The sequence below is a fragment of the Merops nubicus genome, unplaced genomic scaffold (assembly GCF_000691845.1).
Source record: "Merops nubicus isolate BGI_N331 unplaced genomic scaffold, ASM69184v1 scaffold14359, whole genome shotgun sequence".
Classification (NCBI taxonomy): domain Eukaryota; kingdom Metazoa; phylum Chordata; class Aves; order Coraciiformes; family Meropidae; genus Merops; species Merops nubicus.
Window position 1 is genome coordinate 36,553 of NW_008629751.1, and position 23,833 is coordinate 60,385.

Below are 23,833 nucleotides of genomic sequence, written 5' to 3' on the forward strand. Positions count from 1 at the left end.
AAAATAAGTCCCGCTAGAGCTGTTTAAAAAAGTGGTAACTCTTATCTGAGTCACAGTGGTTGCATTTGTCCAGGAGAATCAGGTAAATCAGCAGGTAACAGTGGCAAGAAACACTGTTTAATCCAAAGTGTGTGATTAGCAATTGGTAATATCCGGACAGGTATTAGTTGGCTAAATACTGTTATTCCATAAAAAAGTACTTATTCAGCTTTAGGTCGGAAGGTGCTGTCTACTCCTTTGATAATTTTGTCAGCTATTTTCCCCATAGTTTTTTTCACAACTTTGAGATCATTCTCATGCAAGAGTTTCTGTGTTAGATACTTCTCTCGTTTGACCTTGCTCTTGGTCTTTTGTGATACATCCGGAATGACATATGAAATAATAAACTTCACAAAGTATATGACATGCTGAGGAAGGTGAAAAATGAAAAACTGTCAGTCAGTCTGAACAGGACATTATTATTATTATCATTATTATTATTATTGAAACGTCAGATTATCTTTTAAGACTCTGAGCTGGTTCTATACCAATATCTATCACAATAGAACAGTATTTTAAAAAGCAGACATGACTAATGAGTAGAATAATTGTCTGATAATCAAGAAATTGCGATTTTTCTAATCCTGATTTTAACAAGGACTTCTCTGCCTGTTTTGCAGGAACCCTTGTACCCAGTACTTCCTCCCTGCAAGGAAATACTGATTACTGTTTCTTATAAAAGTGTTTTAGGGTTGTTCAAATGACTCTGCCGCAACAGACTTCTCTCTGCTACAGGAACTCAGATCTAACCAGTTGCATGTTTCTGACGACTTCAGTAGTCCCGGGATCAGTCCATAAGTACATTTTATAATGAAATAATACCTAATATTCCTCTTTCTTCATCTTGGACTGACTCGCACCTTCTGTAAACCCAGATTGTAGCTGCAGAGGAAGGAGAAATTGCTTTTTGATGCTCATCTAGAGACTGGTCTCTTGCAGTGACCATCTTGATAGACTTCACTCTGCTAGTGCACATCTATTATGTGTATATATTCGTGAGGCTGTGCACAAACTTCCTCTAAGTACATGTAAAAATATTTTTGGTGCAACTGTTTCTTCTGTTTCTGATACTAAAAATAATTTACTGTTCTTGAGAAAAGAAACTGCAAACACGTAGGGCAATCCTCAGCTGATGTCATGTCTTCAGAGACTTCTTTTTCTAATGGTGCTGCACTTAAGGTACACTTCCCAAGCTCTTGCCCATGCCAGCAGACATCACCAGCTCTGACAGCTGTGCCTGGACAGAATGTCTTTGAAGGACTTTCTGCATGGAGGGAAGAGGAGTTTAAGTAAATAATGCTCAAAAGCCCATACACTTACCTCCATGACAATGACAAAAGCCAGCTTGGCTGCAATGACGTGCCAGTAGTATATGTTATGCTCATACTGGTGCTGGTGCCCAGGAGGGTAGCGGAAATCCCGGTATCTGAAAACAAGGCAGGAAAGTCAGGAACTAGACTCAGGCATCTCTGCAGTACGGCACTGTGGCCAGAGGATGGAGCAAGACGTGTCCCTGTTTCATGAATCCAGGAACAGTTAGCTGCAAGCAACTACAGCAATGGGTAAAGTCGTATCTGCAGAATAAGCTATACTTGGTTGAAATGTCTTTTATTTTGCCACTGTATTAAGTGTTACGTATGCAACTCTTAAAGTGCTTTTTTTTGAAGACTATCAATCATGAGGAAATAAAAATAAAGTAAGAATCTTCTGAGTAGCAGAGAATTCTGGGTGCCATTCAAAATACGCTGGCTTTTACTGTGCTTTAACATTTCTTCCTGGATATTGTTAACTGAATTAGATGACTTAAACATTTAAAAAAAAAAAAAAATTGTCACTGGAAAAGAATGGCTATTTGACACTTGCCTGCATGTTGTTTGGTTCCCAAACCAAGAGGGAAATGGCATGCTTGCATTCTTGAAGTCTGATATATTGAAGACAGAAAGTGTACTGTTTATATACCCTTTCATAGTGTGACTGCTGTGACTCCCATAAGGAGGGACCGAAAAGGACCAGTAATAAACCAGACGAGGAATCATGTCAGATGTAAAAGCAATGATCATAGCCTACATTTCAGAAGACAAAAAAAAAACAGAGCAGCATTTAAGAAATAAGCCTTAATATGCATGACTTGGCCATATATATTATCTCAAAAGTTACAGTATGAGCTAAAAATAGAAAATATGTACTTCTCCAGTCAGTAGTTCCCTCTGTAAATGAGCACATAGTTACTCACAGGCATATAACAATCTCTTCCTGGAATGTGCACTCTGTACAGTTTTTAAATTACACTAGCTCTGCTGTATGCCTTAAAACAGTTACACTATAACACACTTTTCTCCTTGTAAGCATGCAGTGGAGGTCGGAAGCCAAACTCACTTTAAAGTACTCTAAGGGAGACCAGCAAACGTGCTTGCTATCTGATGTACCTATGAGATGCTTAAAGAAATCCTGCCTGATGAAACTCATGAAAACAATGAAAGAATCCTTCAGTAACAGAAAATTACATTTCAAAAGGGACCTGGAGGTTTGAGTAGTGGAATTAAATAAACTACATATATATAGCTGATGCATCTCTGACCCTAGAAACATCCCACTCTTTCTGAGGTGCCAGCCAGCACAAATTCATCTTGGCAATTGCTGCCTCCTAAGCTTCAATGTCAGTATATGCGGAAACTGCTCTTGATGTCCAGATAATTTTTTTTTTTAGTAGCAGCTGCATAGTGCTGTTTTACATATGATGTGACCATTTGTTTTTATCTTACTCCCAAGGGAGTCCCTGTCCTACTCAGTCTGCTAGTCACAAACTGGGTAGGAAATTGGAACTGTGGGTTTGTTTTGGGAAGTCTTTTCTAAACTCATGAACTTTCCAAAACATCCTACTCTAGAGGACAGGTTAACTATGTTTAATCTGATCTCCTCCTCTGCTATTGCAGATTCAAAAGGTTTCCCTTTGAGGAAGACCTTCCACTGGCAAGATCTGCAGCTGAATTTAGCAAAAGGCTGCCCCATCAGCTCATGATAACAGGCACCTCTGGTGCCCAGCACCCCTGAAAGGGGCAACAAGCTGCACTCCTGGGCTTGATGAGAAGTCTTTTGTCCCACAGTAGGAGAAAAAAAAAAACAAAACACTTGACAACATGGATGGAGAAAAACAGGGCAGAGACATGGAGTAGAAAAGTAGGAAGTAGGGATCTAAAGGGATCAGGGAGTGGGAGGTTTAGGCAGAGATGCAAAAATGGGGCAGAAAAAAAGAGCCTAAGAGCTGGTTAATTTGTATTTTATTCCCCTTCATGCCAGTCTCCAATTAACGCAGTCTGTATTCCTCATTCACTTTCGTGCAGCATTCCCAGCAAGGCAGCCCCAACCTGAGGAGGCACTTGTAACAGCCGTAGAAAAAGAGAAGGGGAGAGAGGAGGTAGGGTGAAAAAAAATGAGGACACCTCTTCTACAGTTCCTCAAGCAATGCTTTGGTGGCAGTGCTAGCTAAAACAACCGCTGTCCCTCCTGCCTCTGCCCCTAGCAGCTGAGTCCTGCCCTGTGGTGGCTGCGGTGTCCTGCAGCGGCAGCGGGTCAGCTGGTGGGGCCGGTCTGGCGGGGAGCCCCGGCTGGATCCACTCCCTCACCCGCCTCACCAGGCGTTTGCCAAGGCGCTGCTGCTAGCACAACACCAGGGGCAGCAGCAAGGGGAAAAGACAGGGAAGGGAAAAGGCACTCGGTTGGAAAGGGTGCAAGAACTTTCCCTCACCCCCCCAAAGTAGCACCACTGCCAAACGCTGAAAGCTATCCCAATGTCTTAACTTTTGAGTTGGCTTACTTTGAAGTACCTGAGAAGCTAAGCTCTACTTAAGACAAAAGTTGCAGAAACAAGACTTTCGAGTCTATGGTCCCAGATCCATATTTGGTTCTCCAGAATATTGTTACAATCAAGTTCAGTTGAGAGAAAGTGAATTTGGCTGGTGATAAAGAAAAGGGAGGGGTCCTAAAACTAAAATAAACTTGCTTAAAACTTCCAAGGGTAGGATTTTTTTTTTTTTTTTGGTACTGTACTCTGTCTTAAATCAAACGCAGTTGGCATGCACTTTATAAACCGTTTTTAAGCATTACATGCCAGTGTGAAATGAAGTGAAAATTATTTGGTTATATTTACATGTAGAGTAGGTGGTTTTGGCTGACAAGAAGTATATATTACTGTGTCTTGCAGTTGCAGAGAGACAACCTCACACCTAAACGACTCTGTTTTTAACTGAAGTGCAGGCATAGAAAGTTTTAGTTAAACATAATTTCTTTCTGTTCATTAGCTCATCCATTCAGAACATAAATGAACTAATAACAACTCAACAGTTAGGCAAAAAAATCCTTTCTCCCTTTGGAACAAATGATTTTGATGTTGTTTCTTTGTATCATTTAGGAAGATGCTGGAATATGTATTTACAGAACTTAATATTTGCTCTTACTGATTTTTTTTTTTTTTGCAAGGCCCCAGGTTTCTCATCATCTTAAATCTGGACCCTGTCTAACTCTCCTCCCTCTCTTGGAATGATCTCCAGATGTGCTCCAGAGAGCTGCAAGGACAGAAATATGAAAGCTAATCCTACAGCATCCTCTCAAAGGAAAAACTTTTTTTTCCTCCTGAATTGCACGCTGCATTTCAGAGTATTTCACTGGAGAAGTACAAACAAATAGCACATTCTCTGCTTCCCAAACTTTACTGCATACATTTTTCCATTTATACCATAACTAATTAAAGTAAGTCTTCAAATCAACAACAGATGCTCTGGTATCATACAAGAGCAAGCAAGCAACAAGTCCCAAAACTCATAGTATTGTGCAAAAGTTGCTTGCAAGTCATTAGCAGCTATTCTAACAGTAGTGCCTGAAGGGGAAGATGATGCACTACCCAAGTCTACTCAGCTGTAACAAGACACATAGAAGAGAAGAAATAGTTTCTATGTGCTAGGGAAAAATCACGGATGGTAAAGGAAAGACTGATGATCTACGCTAGATCTTGGATGTCAAAGAAGAAAAAACACACTTAAAGAAAAACTGCTTCTCGCATTTGCTCTAGGGCTCTACAGCCCACACTTCATTAGCAAGAAATACTGATCTCTTTGAGGTCCTGACAACACCTGCAGCAGGGCCTGTTGAACGTGGCAGCCTCCGGAGCTGTGCCCCTTGCACGCTAATGGCCCCGGCGGTGTCAGCAGGAGGCACACTGCATACACGCTGACATTCACTCCGTCTAACACAGGAGACCTCCAAAAAGGGTGACTCGACAAGAAATATGCCTCCAGTTAACAGCCACATGAACATCCAGATTGAGGGCCTGTCAAGCAGGACAGAGTGTAAAACCAAGCTGTAAATATACTTTTGCATATCAAGGACTCCATGTTTTCTGCCCATAAGGAGGAATTTGGAGTGGAAAAAAGCTGTGAAGTTCAGATTAGCCTCAGGTGGGCTGTGACTGGGTAGCAAAGGACACCTATTTCTGGGTCATTTTCCTGCAGAAAGCAGGGCATGAATACATTCCTAACAGAAGCCTACGTGTCTCAGTCCCCATAAGGTCACCAACTCTGCCCTGAATGTCACAGGCACTATGACTAAGGTACTCACGACAATATTTTAAAAGAATCTCAGTATGTATATCCAATCTTTTATTTTATAGTCATATTAGAAGATCTAGCTGAATTGACTAAAAAAGACAGTTAGCTTATCCAATAGCATAACATTGTTTGTTTTTTTTTTTTTCCCAGGGCACTGGAAACTTTTTTTTTCCTTTGATTTTATAAGTTTTCTAGCAGCATAGTTCAAAAGAGGATACTGATTCACCAATAATGTTGCTTCTGCTTCTAGCTATGCTAGAGGAAGCCAAGCTTCACCTGTGAATTTGCATCAACTGTTGGAATTTGCATTATTTGTTAAGAGAGTTATCTGTAACACTTTCTCACACATGCACTAAACCAAAAGACCGCCACCAGTACCTCTCTGGTGGCACCTGATATTTCTAACAATCTGAAATGTGTTACCAAAGTTCCCTTTTTAAAAAAATACTCCACTAGATTAACTAGTAGGCCTTGGATGTTCACGTGGCTATGGAACAGCTGGATTTATGTTTGGCTTGCCTTAGCAGAGCAGTGTGGGACAGATGGAGCATATGCTCAAGCTTGTTTGTCTGTCTCCCAGATTCTCTTGTAAATTTTCCATTCTCAAATTCCTTTTTTTCCTTCCATCCAGCATTTCTCTGTGCTTAGTTCTCTGCCTTTATGCCCTCCTGAGTCTCCTCTCTATGTCCTAGCTATGTTTACCATACCTGTTGAATTGTTATAGTGCAAAATCAAGTTCTGGACAAGAATAATGGCCATTTTGGGAGACCTTTGAATACGCAAAAATACACCTGATACATCTGAAAAACAGCAAATTTATCTGGTAGCTGACATATAAAATTTTCCTAATCACTGAAATCCACCCTGCACTCCTATACACAGAATCACAGAATCACAGAATGTTAGGGGTTGGAAGGGACCTCCAGAGATGATTGAGTCCAACCCCCCTGCCAGAGCAGGACCATCTAGTTTACAGCAGGTCACACAGGAACGCATCTGGATGGGTCTTAAAAGTCTCCAAGGTAGGAGACTCCACAACCTCCCTGGGGAGCCTGTTCCAGTGCTCTGGAACCCTTACAGTAAAGAAGTTCTTCCTCATGTTGAGGTGGAACTTCCTGTGCTCCAGCTTGTGACCATTGCCCCATGTCCTATCGCATAAGGCCATAAGTGAGAAGAGATTGCCCTTTCCTTCTTGACACCCAGCCCACATATATTTATACACATTAATTAGATCCCTCCTAAGTCTTCTCCTCTCCAGACTAAAAAGCCCCAGGTCTCTCAGCCTCTCCTCACAAGGCAGGCATTCCAGTCTGCCAATCATCCTCGTAACCCTCTGCTGGACTCTCTGGAGCAGATCTCTGTCCCTCTTGAAATGGGGAGCCCAGAACTGGACACAATACTCCAGGTGAGGTCTCACCAGGGCAGAGTAGAGGGGCAGGAGGCCCTAACTTGTTCTGCTGCATACACTTTTCTTAATGCACCCCAGGATCCCATTGGCCCTCCTGGCCACAAGGGCACACTGCTGTCCCGGGGACAGCTTGTCGACCAGGACTCCAAGGTCCCTCTCCACAGAGCTGCTCTCTAGCAGATCTCCTCCTAACCTGTACTGGTGCATTTTATTACTCCTGCCCAGGTGCAGGACTCTGCACTTATTCTTGTTGAACCTTACTAGATTCCTCTTGGCTCAGCTCTCCAGTCTGTCCAAATCTCGCTAACTGGGTGCAGAAACCTCCCAGTTTTGTGTCATCAGCAAACTTGCTGAGCAGACACTCTCATCATTGAGGTCATTAATGAAGGTGTTGAACAGGACTGGACCCAGTACTGGTCCCTGGGGGACTCCACTAGTTACAGGTCTCCAGCTGGACCTGGCACCATTGATCACTGGTGCTCCTAATTAATTCAGGCTCATTTAAGTGCTACTTTGCCTCACGTGGTATTCTGACGTTTGGATGTCACACCTGCAGTGAAGGCATTTTACCTTTTGGAATTGTCAGCACCATACTTACATTGGTGGCCACTGCCAGAATGGCTATGCCTTGCATGATGGGCTGCCAGGCACCTATGTCTTGCGCCTTTTGTGGGACCATGCGCCTGAACTGGGTTGTCAGCTTCCACGCATCCAGACGGATTTCCAACATGTTGTTAATGAGAGCCAGAAGAGGACCCAGGGGGAACGATGCCACAAACAGTGTGACAAAGCCAAACTGTATAACTGTCAAAGAGAGAGGTTACCTACATCAATGAGGCTTTCACTTACTGGAGATGTGTGTTTATGAGCACGTGGACTTCATATGTACCAGCTGTGGGGGAGAGACACAAGGAATCGCAGCTGGGTTCCTAGAGAATCTTCTGTAGGAGAGGATAGGAGCAGAACAGCACTGAAAAAAACCTGCTAGGTGAAGGGGACAGGAAAATGTTACAAGTCAAAACATACCAAGAGGAACTATTCTGGGTATTTAAGCGTCCATTTCTTTCTTATGTCTTCATCAAAGACCTGGAAATCTAGTGACTATCTGTCTCAGTGCTGTGCTGGAAAGCCTGAACTAACAATCATCTTATTGGTGCCCAGGTGCTGGGACAAGCACACTGGCACTGCTATGACAAAAGGGATGGTGGCAACAAACTGGAGATCTGCCAGTTCCCAAGAGACCAGCAACAAATCCTGGTGACTCTAGACCGAGCAGTCTGTCACAGGGCTCTGCTGCACAACACCAGAACATGGCAGAGATCTACCTTCTGGGTGCACTTCTCAGAGGGTGGGTCAAAGAAGCAGCAGTACTCCTCCTTTACAATCACGTGCTGTTTCCTAGTTATAAATTGGATTAAGGCTTAGCTGCTTAATAAGAGCTTGCAAAACAATCTGTAATGGCTCATCAAAATTTTTCTTGGAAAACATTTGTCTCCTCTGTCTGTCCGCTTATTAAGCATTGCTTGTATGAAGATTTTCCTAAGAGAATGCTTGTATCCAGCAGTGGTAGGAAACCCAAACTAAACTGCTACTTACCCATTTCAAGATACTCATAGAAGAGTCCGAGTTTTCCAATGGGCTGCAGGTGGTAGTCCTGTTCCCAGCGTGGAACAACCTTTTCTGATCTAGCAGCTGCACAGTATCTTCCAATTAGATTCTTGACCCAACTATCAGCCAGGGAGAAAAAGACCACTAACATTGGTAAAATAACCTAAAAAGTTCAGTAAATGGTAAAAAAGGGACTTTTCTGCTGTTAAAGCTTTGAACAGTGGGTTTAGTTATTCTTGAATTAGTGAAAACCTCCTCCAAACATGAGTATAATCTTCTGTTGAATCTTTTAGTTATTTACAACCACAAACAATAGTGCAGGAGAGCAATATATCAGAATCATAGTGATTTAGACTTAGCCTGTACAGGAGAATAGACACATAAAATTCAAGGTAACAAAAAATCAAGTTAAATGTAGGCCTGTGGTTAGATTAATTCCTTCTGCTCACAAAATTCACAGAATCATAGGATGGTTGAGGTTGGAAGGCACCTCTGGAGGTCATCTGGTCCAACCCCTCCTTGCACAGGCAGAGTCACCAGAGCCAGTTGCCCAGGACTGTGCTCAGATGGCTTTTTAATACTCCCAAGCATGGAGACTCCACAACATCCCTCATCAGCCTGTGCCAGTGCTTGGTCACCCTCAGAGTAAAGAAGTGTTTTTCTTATGTTCAGATGGAACCTCCTGGTGATTCAGTTTGTGCTCTTAGACTCTGGTCCTGTCACTGGGCATTAGTCACTGAGATTAGTGTCTCCCTTTTCTTTACTCTCACCCTTCATGTATTTTGTGTCTTTCTTGTACTGAGGGGCACAGAACTGGATACAGTACTAGAGGTGTGGCCTCCCCAGTGCTGAGTAGAGGGGAAGGATCACCTTCCTCAACCTGCTGGGAACATTGCTCCTAATGCAGCTGAAGATACCACTGGCCTTCTTTGCCATAGGGCCATCACTGGCTCAGGTTCAACTTGGTGATCACCAGGAACCCCAGTCCCTTTTCTGCCAAGCAGCTCTCCAGCTGGGTGACCTTCAGCATATACTGGTGCATGGGGTTGTTCAGGGCTTTGCACTGACCCTTGTCTAATTCCATGAGGTTCTTGTCAGCCCATTTTTCCAGCTTGTCAAGGTCCCTCTGAGCGGTAGCATCACCCTCTGACTTATCAGTTTGATGTCATCAGCAAACATGCTGAGGGTGCACTCTGACACCTTATTCAGATCATTAATACTAGGACAGGACCCAGTAGTGATCCCTGGGGCACACCACTAGTGACTAGCATCCTGCTAGACTTCATGTCACCAATCACCATCCTCTGGGCCTGGCCACTCAGCCTGCACTCAGTCCACTTCGTTGTCTGCTCATCCAGCTCCTTCAATGGCTTCTCTGTATGGGAGAGTGTCAACAGCCTTACTAGTAGACCAGGAGACAGTATCCACTGCTCTCTCTTCATCTACTGAGCCAGTCATTTTGTCATAGAAGGTTCGTGAGTTGGTGAGCCATGACTTTCCCATGATGAATCCCTGCTGACTACTCCTGATGACTTTCTTGTCTTTATGTGCCTGAAATGGTTTCCAGGATTAGCTGCTCCTTCACCTTCCCACGTACTAAGGTGAGGCTGATCTTGTCATCTGAAAGGCTTGCATAAGAATTCAAGAAAACTGATGGATTTGCTGTAGCCATTTTCAGCAGTCAAAGGACCATATTCAAAAAAAGCAGGTGGGGGCAAATTGTTTGTGATGTCTAGCAACAGAGAAAAAACCCAGAATGGTTCTCTTTATACTTGCAGAGTTGCAGAATGAGAAAGCAGTTAAGAACCAGATCCAGAAATGATGCTCAGCATTTCAACACCTAAATGTTCCTTGTCACGCTGGGAAGTGAATTGAAAATTCTAGTCAGATGAATATATTTCCTGTACACAGAAGAGGGAGTCAGTTGCTTATGGCTGGAGCTGATGTCTGCAGGCATGCTCAGTGCAGGGACCCTTCCCCAGGTAAAAGGAGATGTTGAAAAGAAGGATGGGTCTACAGGCCCACCCTGCAACCAGCAGCATATACAGAGCATTGGGGTCTGGAGTAACCATATCTCAGCAGTGCACCCTAGCTTCAGCCCTACACAGTATTTATGACACACTTCAAAGAGGCATCACTGTGCAGTGAAGGAGCGCTATTCATGGGCTTGGAAGAGCCACAGCCAGAGGGAATACAATCCCGTGGGCTGGTGCTTATGGGAATCAGGAGAGCATGAGGAAACTGGGAGTTCCCTACTCCAAGCAACATAACAGTCACTGTTGATTATAAAATAATGAACAAGGCCTGGGAGAAGGAAGAGAGTCCTGGATAGTATTTTAGCCTAAATTAAATGGAGGGCATTTGTGGTTACCACTTTGCTCATTGTTTACATTAAAGGGTGACCTCCCAGAGATCTGCCCCACTGAAAGAGAATGTAGAGGCACTATGAATTTCAAACATCACTGTACAATTAAATGAGTTAAATTACTAACTTCTGCAGGACTTTTAAAATCCCAACATATAACAAATCATTTCACTAAATATTAAGCCACAGTCTTTAGTTCAATATTTTCAGAGTTTCTAATGCCTCAGTTTCAAACATCCAGCCTAAAACACACTGAGTGTGATTTGCAGAGGAAGGAAGCATTTCTGGTTAGAGCTAAAATCAGTCTGAATGACAGAGACAGGAGCTCAGACCTACTAGACTGAAAATATTCAAATTGTCTAAAAAGGCCCCAAAAGACTAGTCTTACTATTTTAGAACACAATGTGCATCTATCAAATTTAGTGACCAAATGCCTGAACTCATCAAGCAAATGCAGTATCTTTCAAATATGAAAGAGCAGATTAACTAATGGTTTGAACTTACGGAAGAAGCACTTCTTGAATGTTGTTCCAGATTGCTTTACCTCCTACTATGATGGCAAGCTGAGTTGTGAGTTCAAGGAGACATCCACCTGGATCACACTGAAGGTTGGGAAAGACAGGAGAAATTTTTGAAGATGGCTAACCTTTTAGGAATGAATGGAGCACTTAAAAGAATGCATTCCTGTTTTATTAGGATAACATTTTTTAAAGCAATACAAGAAGACTAGGCAAACCTTTCCAGTAAGGTATGCAAAAGCCAATTCCAGGCCACATACAGTCATATATGGTAGGTTGACAGGACAATAGTGGAAGAGTGAAATACCAAGTGAAGTCATGCAGCTCTTTACTGCGCTGTCTACTGATGTTTTCCCCTTCCCTTGTGCCAGTTCATAGACTGTTGGACTGTGAGAAAATAAGCTTGTCTGGGTACATGTAGTACATCTCTCAGCCCAACAAGTCTCGTGTCATATTCTTTTATGCTAGGAGTTGCCAAGGAGGCAACTGGCTTGGGAGGCTTTTGCTTCTTGAACACTTATGCTGCATAGGTACAGCTATGTTATACACTCCTAACTGCAGCAGAATACCTGCACTAATTGCTGTTTTAAATCAAATGCTGTCATACATGCTTACCTCTTCATTGCGATACTTTCCCAGCCAATAAACTGGATTGCCAGGGTGACCTACAAATTTACCCTTAAAGAAGGCTATGTAGAAGCATGAAGAATAGTAGTTGACAAACTGGAACAAGAACATCTTTGTTGTCAGACTGTTTTCATACTCAGTCTGTGTCCTTGGAAGTTCTGCAATTAAAAAAAAAATAATTTAAGAAGTGCCAACCTGCAAGTAACATACAAGCTGCTTTAGAGCTTCAGCTGGAAAAGTATGCCTTGTATTCCTTAATATGACTAAGGGCATTGTAAATTAGATTGTACCTAAACTCCATGTATACTGTAACTATTATCCTACTTCTAAAACCACATGCACTGTAAAAAGGAAAGAATCTGTTCCCTAAAAAGAAAGAAAAAGAACAAGCAAAAATTCTGGTAACTCAGGGGAAAAGAAGCACCCAAATCCAGCACACTCAGGAAAGATGCAAATGTAACACTTTGATGAAACAGTATTAAATGAAACTATATTAAAACACTGCACTACTTCACACATCTAAAGTAAAATAGCTACTTCAATGTTGATGGTCTGGATATAAAGAATAATAATATTTGTTACTCTTTATCTATTTAATAACTTTGGAACGATATCTAGCTTTGGAACAGTGACCTTATTTCATCTAGTTACAAGAAAATAGCTATTTTCCCCATAAACAAAAGCTAATGTAATTGAATGTGTTATGCATTACTGATCTGTTTTCATAAAGCTTGGTTTTTATAGTTATTTTCTTTGCTTTGTCTGCTTCACAAGCACAGAACTGTAAACAATTGAACTTTCTTGCTGGCTGTACAAGGAGTTTGCAGGCAAAGAGCTGAATATCATATTCCTTTGATATTGAGAATATTGGTATTTGAAAATTTCTAGGTGGTACTGTGTGATTTGGTGGGAAAATTCTGAAATACGTGGTACAGGTGTTCATTTATTGGAATTCTTATTACACATATAAATGCTATTTTCTTTTTCTTGCTATTTTACCCTAAATTTCTGTCTGAGAAACAGACAGCAGCAACATACCAAAGTCAGTAATCAGGATTGCCACTTTTTCGTAGACGATATTGAGAACCATAATGACTACAAAGCTGATGAGTGAAGCAGTTACTGAAGTGGCTGTCTGCGGAGTCAAGTACTTGCGGATCGCCTCCGTTCCACTAATGTGCTGTGACAACGTTGCAGAAAACACCAGGAAAACTGAGAGCCTGTAGACAATGACTCCAATAACTGAAGCAATAATCAAAAGAATCTGCCAAGGGAACGCAAGAAAGGTGTTGATGTTGAACCATTGGCTTTAGAAAGAAGTGAGTCTGAAACACTTTTTACAATAGGCAAAAGGAAACCAATCGTGCACTTGTTATTCCGTCGCAAGAGCATGATCAAATCAGCTAGAAGGCAATAAATATAGAATCCATAAAAGAAGGCTTTTTTTTCATGCAGCACAGTCAATATGCACAAAAGAAAAGAGATGGTCTGGCTTATGACTAATAACAAGGTTTGTACCAATGTAAGTGAAGATAATGAGATGTGTAATCAAATCTTACGCCTCGAGGCATGCAATGGAAGAAATCTCCCTTTTTTGACATCGGGCAATTGGCAGGATGGCAAATGTACTAGCAAGTCTGCACTGATTGTGGAGGGTGCTGTACCTTCTCTTTCACATGACAGGATTACAGACTCCTTAAAGAAATCAACAAATTTTAAGCCAAGTCTTGTAATCTGCAGGAGGTGTAATAATGATCCATGAATCCCATCTTGCTTGCCATCTCTGCTCTTTCTGCTTCTCTTACTGCTTTTATTTCTTGCTAGTTCTCTAGCTATTATTCAGACTGAGGTCCACAGAGCTGTGAATCTTATTTTCACTGTCTCTGCAAAATGACATGAATCCACCTACCTCTGCCTACCCTGCACTTCAGTGCAGCAACACAAACACAAACCCATACCAAATCTGTCCCCTTCAACCTGAAGTCCTGCCTACTTAAAGCCAACAGCAAGACAGTGTGTTTTCCTCTGTGTTTCAGATGTGTTAATGCTGACACCCTCCTGAGCTGCCAGCCATCGCTATCTCCTATCTGACTCCTGTCACCTAGGATGAGGTCTTCTCCAGCTGCTGTTTGTGCTGCAGTTGAGGAGGACATGCAGCATGCTAGAACATCAAACTTTTCAAGGCAAGCTCTCTGAGCCTGCTCACAATGTTACATATTGTTTCATGGGTGACTGGACTGCTTTCAAGTTTTAGTTGTAATTAGAGCAGCAGCTCTATATTAGAAATGAACCACCTCTGCTCTGTTAAGTGAGATGAAAAACCTGAAAAAGGCCCAGGAATGTGAGACGTGATATTCAGGCAAATAGCTGGAAAAAGTATGATAGAAACTGGCAGGGAAATGAGCATATAAACCACAGTCTTTCCCACACTCTCCATGAAAAGCAAAGACATTTGTCTTAAAATAATGAGGGAACACCCAATGGACCACATTCGCAAGCGTAACAAACAAGCTGCAGGATATTCTGACACACATTTTCTACTGAGTGCATGCTAATCAGTATTCAGTGACTACATCTACTTTATTCATATGCTTCCATACCTTATGGGCCTGGTTTATGTATCAGATGGAAATCCAACTGAACCCGTTCCATTTGTATCTTTTGTTCAGTTCAGGAGGATCTTTTTTTAGACACTTACTAGAGAAACAAATTCATGAGGTGAAGGAGTAAGAGAACTTTACCCAGAAGAAGACTGCACTTGTACAGAAAGTAATCCGTATGCACTTCCCACAGGCAGTGTATGGCACATACTCTTCTTGCTGTAAAATATTTAGAAACAGATCAAGGATGCATTCAATCAATCTTTTCGTAATACTTTTTTTTTGTGTGCTCCAATTAAACTCTATGATATTGAGGGCAGAAAAAACAGGAAAAAACTCCCTGATTTTATTTCCTTTTCTGCTTTGTTATACTGGATACTGACATTTATTCATGATTTCAAAAGTCTTCCCTTATCACAGGCATCTTTTTTTTTGCTTCCCATTCTAAGATAAAAATGACTTCCATAGAAGCTGAGTGTCCTCAGTTCTTGCTGACTTCAGCACTGACAGGTTGCATAGTCCTTTTGAATGGACCTACCCTTCTTGGCTGATCACAGCATCCAAGGTCTTCCAAATCTCATTGGCTAAAATTAGTAGGCACTAAAATTTTTGTCCCTGATCTCTCCATATTTCTCAATTTATCCCACAGAAACAATGGAATGGCTTTCCCAAGGAAAATGTCTACCTGACTGTGATGGCATGAAAATTCACTGTGTCTTTAGAGGATCTCTGTGGGTCAAAATAATTTTTTTTTGGTAGCATATTCTTCACTCTTTGAACTATCTGAAAGGAACTTTCTAGCTGTGATTCTATACATTAAAGGTGGCAAAGGCTTATAAGCTTTTAAACAGAACCATTTTTTTTTTTGTAGTAAAAGATATAAAAATAAGATCTATATCAGATAGTTTCAACTATGGCAGCTAATTCCAAAACTTTCCAAATCCTCTCTAATAAACATTAGTATAATGTGGGTGAAATGTGAAAGCAATGCAAATGATCAGATAAATGCCAGAGCAATATATTGGCAGAAAAAAATAAAAAGTGAAGCTGAGCTGAAGTGAGATACAGAAGCTAAAGCTACCCAAAATGTATAATAAATAGGAATCTAAACCAAGATCATCATAAATATGAAAGCTATTTCATTGACATGAAGATTATCTTCATCCCTGTGAGTTTGCTATTATTAATTGCAATTGCAGCCACATGCACCTAGCAACAATACCTATTTATACATGTTTCAAACAGAAACATCTTTGGTTAAAAAACAGTCTTGGCATGATATATAATGTAACATCTTTCCCTCTATTTCATTCTTTTTTTCCTGATGCATTCTTAGGCAAAGATAGCAAATGCTCTGTGATCTTGGCCTCTGGCAGCAACACTGAATCATTTCTTGGGGGATTTAATAAAATAGACTTGGTCTCCTAAGCTGTGGATGATGCCTACTTCTGTTTATTTATGACAAAGGAACCCCGGCAGTGCAAGCTCCTCAAACAGACAACTACTTTAAGGTGCCTACAGTTAGATATAAATTCCCCCCTGCGTGTCTGTACTTGGCAAGTTCACTATTTCCAGGCCAGATTATCAACTCTCCTTGAAGCACTGCTGATTTATACAGCTCTAGTCCAGATTCACCATTTTCATAGTGTCCTCTCACAACATGTCTGTTGCAGGAGCCATTACCAGTTATCAAACTATTCCTTACCTGTGTGATTTCATTCATTACTACATGAGTGCACCGAGCTTCGTATTCTGGACGAACTAGTTCTTCTTGCTCTAAGTACTCAACTGTGTCCCATTCATACTCCAGTTCAGCCTGTCGTCGCTTCCAAAACTCCAAAAACAAAGTAACTATCCAGAAGATAAGACAAAATAAGCAATACTATGTGAGTACTGGACACTGCTTGACCCCCTGGGCTTTAACAAGAGGCTCAGTTTTCCATGCAGCTTTCCATAGCCATAGAACAAACCCCTTCTTGGCTAATGTGATGGTGAAAATGGCTGTATCTGCTTCTTTATGCAAGTATTACCTTGGATATATAGGCACTTTAATAAGAGAAACCTAGGGTAAATGGTGGTCTAAGAACATGCTAAAAACCAAAGACGTATTTACTTGCTTTTTGCTAAGGCTAGAATAAGAGCACTTTGGGGGTTATATTACAGACTGCTTTTGAAAAAGTTTACCATGGGACGTGTAAGAAAACAAGTCTCTTGGCTAGGGGAAGAGAAAATGCTGCAGAGTGCAGGACTTCTAGAAAAGAACTCAGTACGTCAAAAATTGTCACAAGAAAAAGTTCATGTTCATTCAGTCTGCAGTTTTTGCATGGACTTTGCCAAGACCCAATGATGGTTCACATAAAGCAGTTGAAACAGACATCTTTCCTCCTCTGCTAGCACAAATTTGAACCAGCTGCAGCTCTTTTTGCATGGCATGGAGCTTACAAGCTCTCTAGGCTGAGCCAGTAGTTCCCCTAGACTGCACTTCAACAACTAGTAACACTGTGGGACCGGGTACACAGATACCAAAGTGGTACTGGCCAGCCATGAATCCAGCTAAACTCTACTTTCTCCCAAGACATTATGCGGGTAGACCTGGCAGCAGAGGCAATGACAGACCCAGCTGGGAAGGTTGAGAGGAGTTCAGGATGATGGGTGTCAGTACCATGCTCCCCAGTACACCCCAACGCTTCATTACTGAAGACTGTGCATCTTCAGATGATAGGAGTGATGAGAGTCTGCAGCACTGTCTCCAGCAGGAGTTAGCATCCCATCACTGCACTCCTCATTATTCTCATTCTCTGGAAGTAATTAAATCTAAAAGTGAGGGGCTATTATTGGTTTAGCTCCTCATCCTGAATGATGAAACATCAATGGCATGCAGTTAGAAGTCCGAACATTAAAGGTTATTTCTAAAATCAGGTGTGTCAATAAACCCCAAACTGAAGCATTTTAAACCCAGAAAACTCCATGGGCTGGACTGTGAGATGACCGTGGAAACTGCACACGGGCAAAACCCCAGGAACCCCTCCTCCCCTGATAATTCAAGAGCCTCTTTCATAAGGATTTCTGCAGTGCTTCATGCTTAGAAGCCCAAAGGCCATTCCAAGGAGTGGGCCAGAGGATCACAGCTACTTTCTCCTGCAGAGCAAGATTAATCTTCCATAAACCTCTAACTGCTGCCCAGCCCAAATCACAGGAAGCTATAGGCTATACTGATTTGCTCCAGCTGCAAATCCAGCTGCTGCTGAGGAGTCCAGAAACGCAGGGCCTTCTGTGATAGCCTCTGTCCTAACAGCAAAAGGAGGGCACATAATGTGGGGACAGCTCCCTCAGCCCTAACACAAAGAAAAGTTCTGCTAGCTAAAATAAGCCGGTAGCCAAGCTGTGTCTTTCAGAGCAGGGAAGGTGCTGCTGCTGGATTTGACATTTTCCTTTTATTTTGAACCAGCATTTTTTTAACAGTGGAAACAAATGACATTTCAGAATCAGCAGATCTGAATGTTAATTCCACCTCACATTGGTAATTTGTGGTGTCCCCTTTTCATGTGTCCCTTAACACTGCCATTCAGTATGGTCCGGGTATTCTGCCTCTGAAGCTCTGTCACCAAGGACTGATAAGAAATGCCTCCATTGGAGAACATTTTATTTATTTATCTGATCCTGTTCAGGGAGGGGAACCGGTGATGGCAGCAAGGGAAGTGGAAGCTGCCTCTTGTTCATGACCTTTGCCAGTCTAGTCATATCATCATGAGGGAAGCAGCAGAAGTGTTGGTCTGGAACATTAATGTATAAAGGGCTAATTCCTGAGGCCAAACTCCCTGGTGTTTTATCTCTGAAGGGAATATACTAAAAAAAAAATTGCAATTATTAAAAGTGCACTGAAGATAATGATGCAATAATGTATCTAAAAATCTAATATTGTTTTAATTGTTTTGGACCAGGAGATCAGCAACAGTATTAGAACAAGATGAAAATTACAGCTGGAATTGCACCAAGACCGTAGGTCATTTGGATTCGGTACAATTTTGACTGAATTTCTGTAATACAATTCACTTCTTTATATAGTGGACTTATGACAAGAATACTAATAGGCTTTGCAGCCACCACTATAACCATGCAGCTTAACTCTATAATTATTACTCTTGGGACCATTCTTCAAAACAGCAAACAGAATTTTAATTAAAAAACAAACTGCAAATAAATTAAGTATTCAGGTGATAGGAGATTACATTAGTACAAAACTTCTAATTTTCTTTTACTTAGAGAATTTCCTGCTGGTATTTTGATTTCAGTGTATATATTGAAAGAAATTTCTTTTTGAAATTATATGTTTCATGTTATATATCTTTAAAGCAGTAGCTATTTTGAAGCACTTTAGGCCATCCTAGCAAAATAAAAATAAAACGTATTTTACAAGAAAGCAAATTATGTGTTCTTGTCAGTCTACCTATGAATTCAAAATGTTAGATGACTTCTTTTTTCTATAGTATCCTTTATACAGACCTACCATTGAACTTTTGTTAATTTCTGGGTAAGTTAGTTCAATAAAAGCTAGTTTGAACAAAGTTGCTAATAACAAATTAAGCTGTTTCTGGGAAAATAAACCTTGCCTAATCCCTTGAATACAGCAACAGGGGGGTTTATCCATGGGAAACATCCTGGTTTCAGGTATATTTTCTCTGCTAAAAGGTAAATCTAATGCTTGTAACTACTACATGTTTTACAATCAGTTTCTTAAATAAAGACAGGAGGAAAAAAATCGTGGGAAATATAAAAAATTACTATTTTCCAATTGCCTTGCACAGTCACACAACTGTTAATAGGCACAGGCAGCTTTGAAACTCTTTAGAAAAAACCTTGTTTCTCTGCCAAACATATTTAAGCATGTGTCTGGCTCCTGCTGGATGAACATGGGGCAGCTCGAATTGCTTCCATCGGAATTTTCTCCAAGTCAAACAAAACAAAACAGACACTGAAAATCAACTTGAAGTTCTACAATTTTTTGCTTTCTTGTAACGCTGAAAAAGAGTTCCTGTGAATGTACATATCTTCTACAGAACTACCTACCCGTGAATTTCTGAGTGCTAGGAAATGAAGCCGTTGCAAATTTATCTGTGTTTTCCTGGCTGATGCTGGAGGCTTGGCCAAAATTAGATGACAAACCACAGTTGTTGAAATTAACTTACCCCATATTCCCATAAATACTGCAAACACCAGTGTCCCAAAGCTATCAAATATACAGAGTTTCTGGAAAAATGGAATAGAAAAAAAGGCTTAAAATATAATTGACCTTTTTTTTTCCTCTACACTGATGCTGAGCAGAAGCTGCTTACTGAACATGTTGATTTTTAGCTTTTATGTAGCTTAATAAAAAATTTTTATTGATAATTTCCTAATTTCTGTCAATGTACGCCACCCTCCAGTAAATTTAAATGTGAAGCCCAGAATTAAAAATATAAGCTAAATATGCAGCAAGAGGATAGTAAAATGGTGTGCTATCAAACTTCCTTCCATCTGTTGCATAGGAAGAGCAAAAACAGTGTTTCTGGTCTGGGAACTCAGTATAGAGTTACGTATTTTTAATACATCCACAAAAAGGCAATGGACACATCTGGTTCTCATGAGCAGGACGACAACAAATCAAGCTAGTTAGTGCAAACACATTCTGATGCAATACCTCTGTGGTCACAATTTGCCTTTTCTTTCCATCACAACCTTCTCCCTGTATTCTTATTTCTTTTACCCTTTATGTCCACTGAAATGACACATTAAAGCTGGGCAAAATATTTTTGATGAACAGGTGAAAAATTTTAAGTTTGAGATTGACTGAACCAATGGAAATGAATGACAAAAACCTAACAGTAGCCTAATGAGACAAGATAACAGGGAAAGAAAGTGAGGTTCCTCTAGACAGAACTAAAAGCAAGAGTCTGGCTGTGTCATGGCTAACAGGACATGGCTGTGTCACAGCTTCTGTCATAGCCAACATTGACCTCTCCTTGTACTCATCTCTCCTTGACAACATGGGCCAAATACCCATGGATCCAGATACATCCTTTGGGGAGGGAGGAGCCAGAATTTAGAAATGTCAAAATGTCTTTGGACATTTCCTTAGCAAAACAGATTCAGAGCTACTGAATCAAGACTTTACTAATTGAATCATTAAAACACTTTAGTCCTGCATCAAATATCTGGCAGCTATGTGAAATAAAAAAACCCTTTTTTTTTCATCTTAGATCAAATTTGAGCAATTAATGGTTTTACTTTTCAAAGTTCAATCACTGTATCAAAAAGAACAACACTTTGCACAGTTCCAGCAATTCTCCAGGACATTAGTGGAGGAATAACATTGTTATATATGTATTTTAATAGCATGTCTATAAGCTGTAGATGTAGTTACCTTGGATGATTCACAAGTGATGGTGAGGTTCCAGTAGGTACATACTTTATCACACTGAGGGCACATTATGATATTACCTCCTATGTTGGGATCACATACTTCTTGGCTGAAAACAAAACTAGTCAGTCACTCACCAACACTAAATTCTTTAGTCCTTTTTTGCACATGAGGACAGTGCAATAATCTCAGAGAACTGCAAAATAATTTACCAGTAATCTGCTCTCAATAACTCCCCCACCCACCCAGCAACACATCCCCATTTGCATTCTTAGATCTCATCTCAAAAATGGATGAGATAGATGGAAAATAATTTCCCTCCCTTGGATATAGTGGTAATTCTCAAAACTGATCACACTAAAAATAAAACAACTCTTCAGAGATCTCACACTCTTCAATAGGAAACCCACATTTGCACACTCACACATGCTATATCATAGCAAGTCCAAGGGGAGAAGGAAGAGGAACACTGCCTACCAGAGCAAGGAATAGCTGCAGAACTGAAATGGCTACCCACTCCCTGTGCTCTTCTACAGGGGATCAGACTGGAAAACGTGCAGAAGCAGGCTGCCAGGGTGGATCAAGGAATGGCAGATCTGTCTCCTAAGAGATGGCAAAAGAGTAACCATCTAACTAGTATGTACTAACGTAGTATGGTGAAGGCTGAAAGATGATATAACTGCTTTCTATACATACATCAGTGGGGCAAACACCAGGGAGGGAGATGAACGATTTAACTACATGATAACACTGGCATAAAGCTACTTGGGTATAAATAGGCCACAGGACTGCAACTCTGGAACAGCCCTTCAGCACGTTTTATAAAGAAGGGGATACACAGTGTGATGACCTGTAGGTGATTTGGCACAAGTGTTTTTTTCAGGGTCGCTCTGCCATGGCTGAATTCTGTCATGGCTCTGTGTGACAGCTATGCTGCTTCTCTCAGCATATTCCAGGCAGCTGAAGCCCCCTGTGCTTTTGCTCTTCATCTATTCCTCTCTTAAATCAGAGGAAATAAATATTGGGAGTTTTATCAAGGTCTTTTGATAACTCCTTTAAGGATCACCACAGTGAAATTAATGTTTTATGACAATTTGTATTGACTTCTGATTGGCACTCCTTTCCTTGTGTTTCTACACCAGGTCTACCTAGTACGAAATATATATAAAATTCTGAAATAACAGACTCTCAGTTGTCTATCACTGTAATGGCCCGAGGACACCTATTACCTTTCTTGCCTCGTATTTTACTCCTTTACCTTCAAATCTACAACTGTTGTTCTCAGGCTCTTTCATTTTGCCTCTTTTATTGTGCAGTGTCTTGCAAACCCCCTACAGTCCCCCTCTGTAGGGGACTGATCAAAATCGCATGTGATACTAAAATAACTGATAAAGTACCTCCACGTGCAGCTGTTCTTTGTCAGGCATCCATACAGAAAACAGCCAACTCCTACAACTGCAGCCACGATCAGCATATTAGTGTAAAAGCCCAGCCAAGCAAAGTAGATTCCAATTTTTTCTCCATAGTATTTCCTGTGGAGTGGAAAGAGTTTTTTTCTGAAATGCAAGTAAATTCACATTTCTGTTTCAAATGACTCTTCATTTCAGATATTTTGAACCAACTCTTATGGTCATATTCCTCTGGTTTGAACTTTGGGATTGCAGAAATATTACAGCTGAGTATTTCTATCACCACCATAAAATACACTTTTATAAGAAGATAGGAATGGAGGAAAAAAAGTAAAAAGAAAGATCATACCTTGCAAGGGAAAAATGTAAGTGGCTGCCTTTTAATGAATTGATTTATCATGAAACTGTGCTTAAAACATGTTCTCATTCATGAGCTGATACGGGTGTATGTACCTGCCCTCATTACTGAGCCATGCCTCCTTGACATCCCCAAAACCAGACCTGTTATGTAGATTCCTAATTCCCTCTGCCTTAGTCCATCACTGGTCACACCAACCTGATTAAATCCAGAGGCTGCAGTTTGAAGATGTTTTTGGGATGAGCCCATTCTCTGTAGAGAAGATACCGTTCACTTGGGCAGTTGGGATCAGTTGATGGGTGCCTAAAACTAGACTGCAAAATGGGAAGAAGATACCATTAATCTAAGCAGCACAGATCTCTTCTCTGCAGACCCCATGCCATGAAGCCAGAGCCTTTTGCCCAGTCTCACTGCAAGCCAGAAAAAGGAGCAGGAACGCAGCTCTGGGGGTACACCAGCATTCAGGATGGAAGTCTGTCAGAAAGGCACCAAATGCTAAAGCAAATGCTTTATATATGTGAGTTGAAAATAACAGAGACTCATAATGATCTTAAATCCAAGTACATGTCAGCGTCTTGGCACTTAGGCATAGAAAATAGAAAAGGATCCATTCTAATTAGAGCACAGGACTGAATTAAAATTGATTTTAAGTAGCTGTAGCATGCTAACATGCATTGCTTCAAAATAATATTGTACTGGAATGAAGACTGGAAAGTCCAAGGGATAAATCCAGAGCTTCTAGTCTCTGTTTTAAATTTAAAAGGTAGTTCACATGGAGATAATCCTTGTGTTTTTTACTAGGTTATTTGAAAACTTATTTCAGTAAAGCCTATTTTACTTAAGGGAATTTTCCATTTTTTATCTGTGATGCAACTAGACAAATGACATTTGTAGAAATCTACTT

At 40.9% G+C, this 23,833-nt stretch overlaps 1 protein-coding gene across 1 annotated transcript in view; it reads right to left on the reverse strand.

Moving 5' to 3' along the window:
• Window positions 1–200: 200 nt before the first annotated feature.
• The window catches only part of ANO6 (anoctamin 6), a 55,604-nt gene continuing 31,971 nt past the window's right edge, over window positions 201–23,833 (reverse strand). The window contains exons 7-20 of the mRNA XM_008947052.1: window positions 23,128–23,243; window positions 22,560–22,694; window positions 21,166–21,271; window positions 19,952–20,012; window positions 16,471–16,616; window positions 14,907–14,984; window positions 13,204–13,429; window positions 12,154–12,323; window positions 11,525–11,622; window positions 8,644–8,774; window positions 7,646–7,851; window positions 1,903–2,102; window positions 1,360–1,465; window positions 201–407 (exon numbers count right to left, since the gene is read on the reverse strand). Of these exons, the coding sequence (XP_008945300.1) occupies window positions 201–407; window positions 1,360–1,465; window positions 1,903–2,102; window positions 7,646–7,851; window positions 8,644–8,774; window positions 11,525–11,622; window positions 12,154–12,323; window positions 13,204–13,429; window positions 14,907–14,984; window positions 16,471–16,616; window positions 19,952–20,012; window positions 21,166–21,271; window positions 22,560–22,694; window positions 23,128–23,243 (1,986 nt within the window). The remainder of the gene's footprint in view (window positions 408–1,359; window positions 1,466–1,902; window positions 2,103–7,645; window positions 7,852–8,643; window positions 8,775–11,524; window positions 11,623–12,153; window positions 12,324–13,203; window positions 13,430–14,906; window positions 14,985–16,470; window positions 16,617–19,951; window positions 20,013–21,165; window positions 21,272–22,559; window positions 22,695–23,127; window positions 23,244–23,833) is intronic.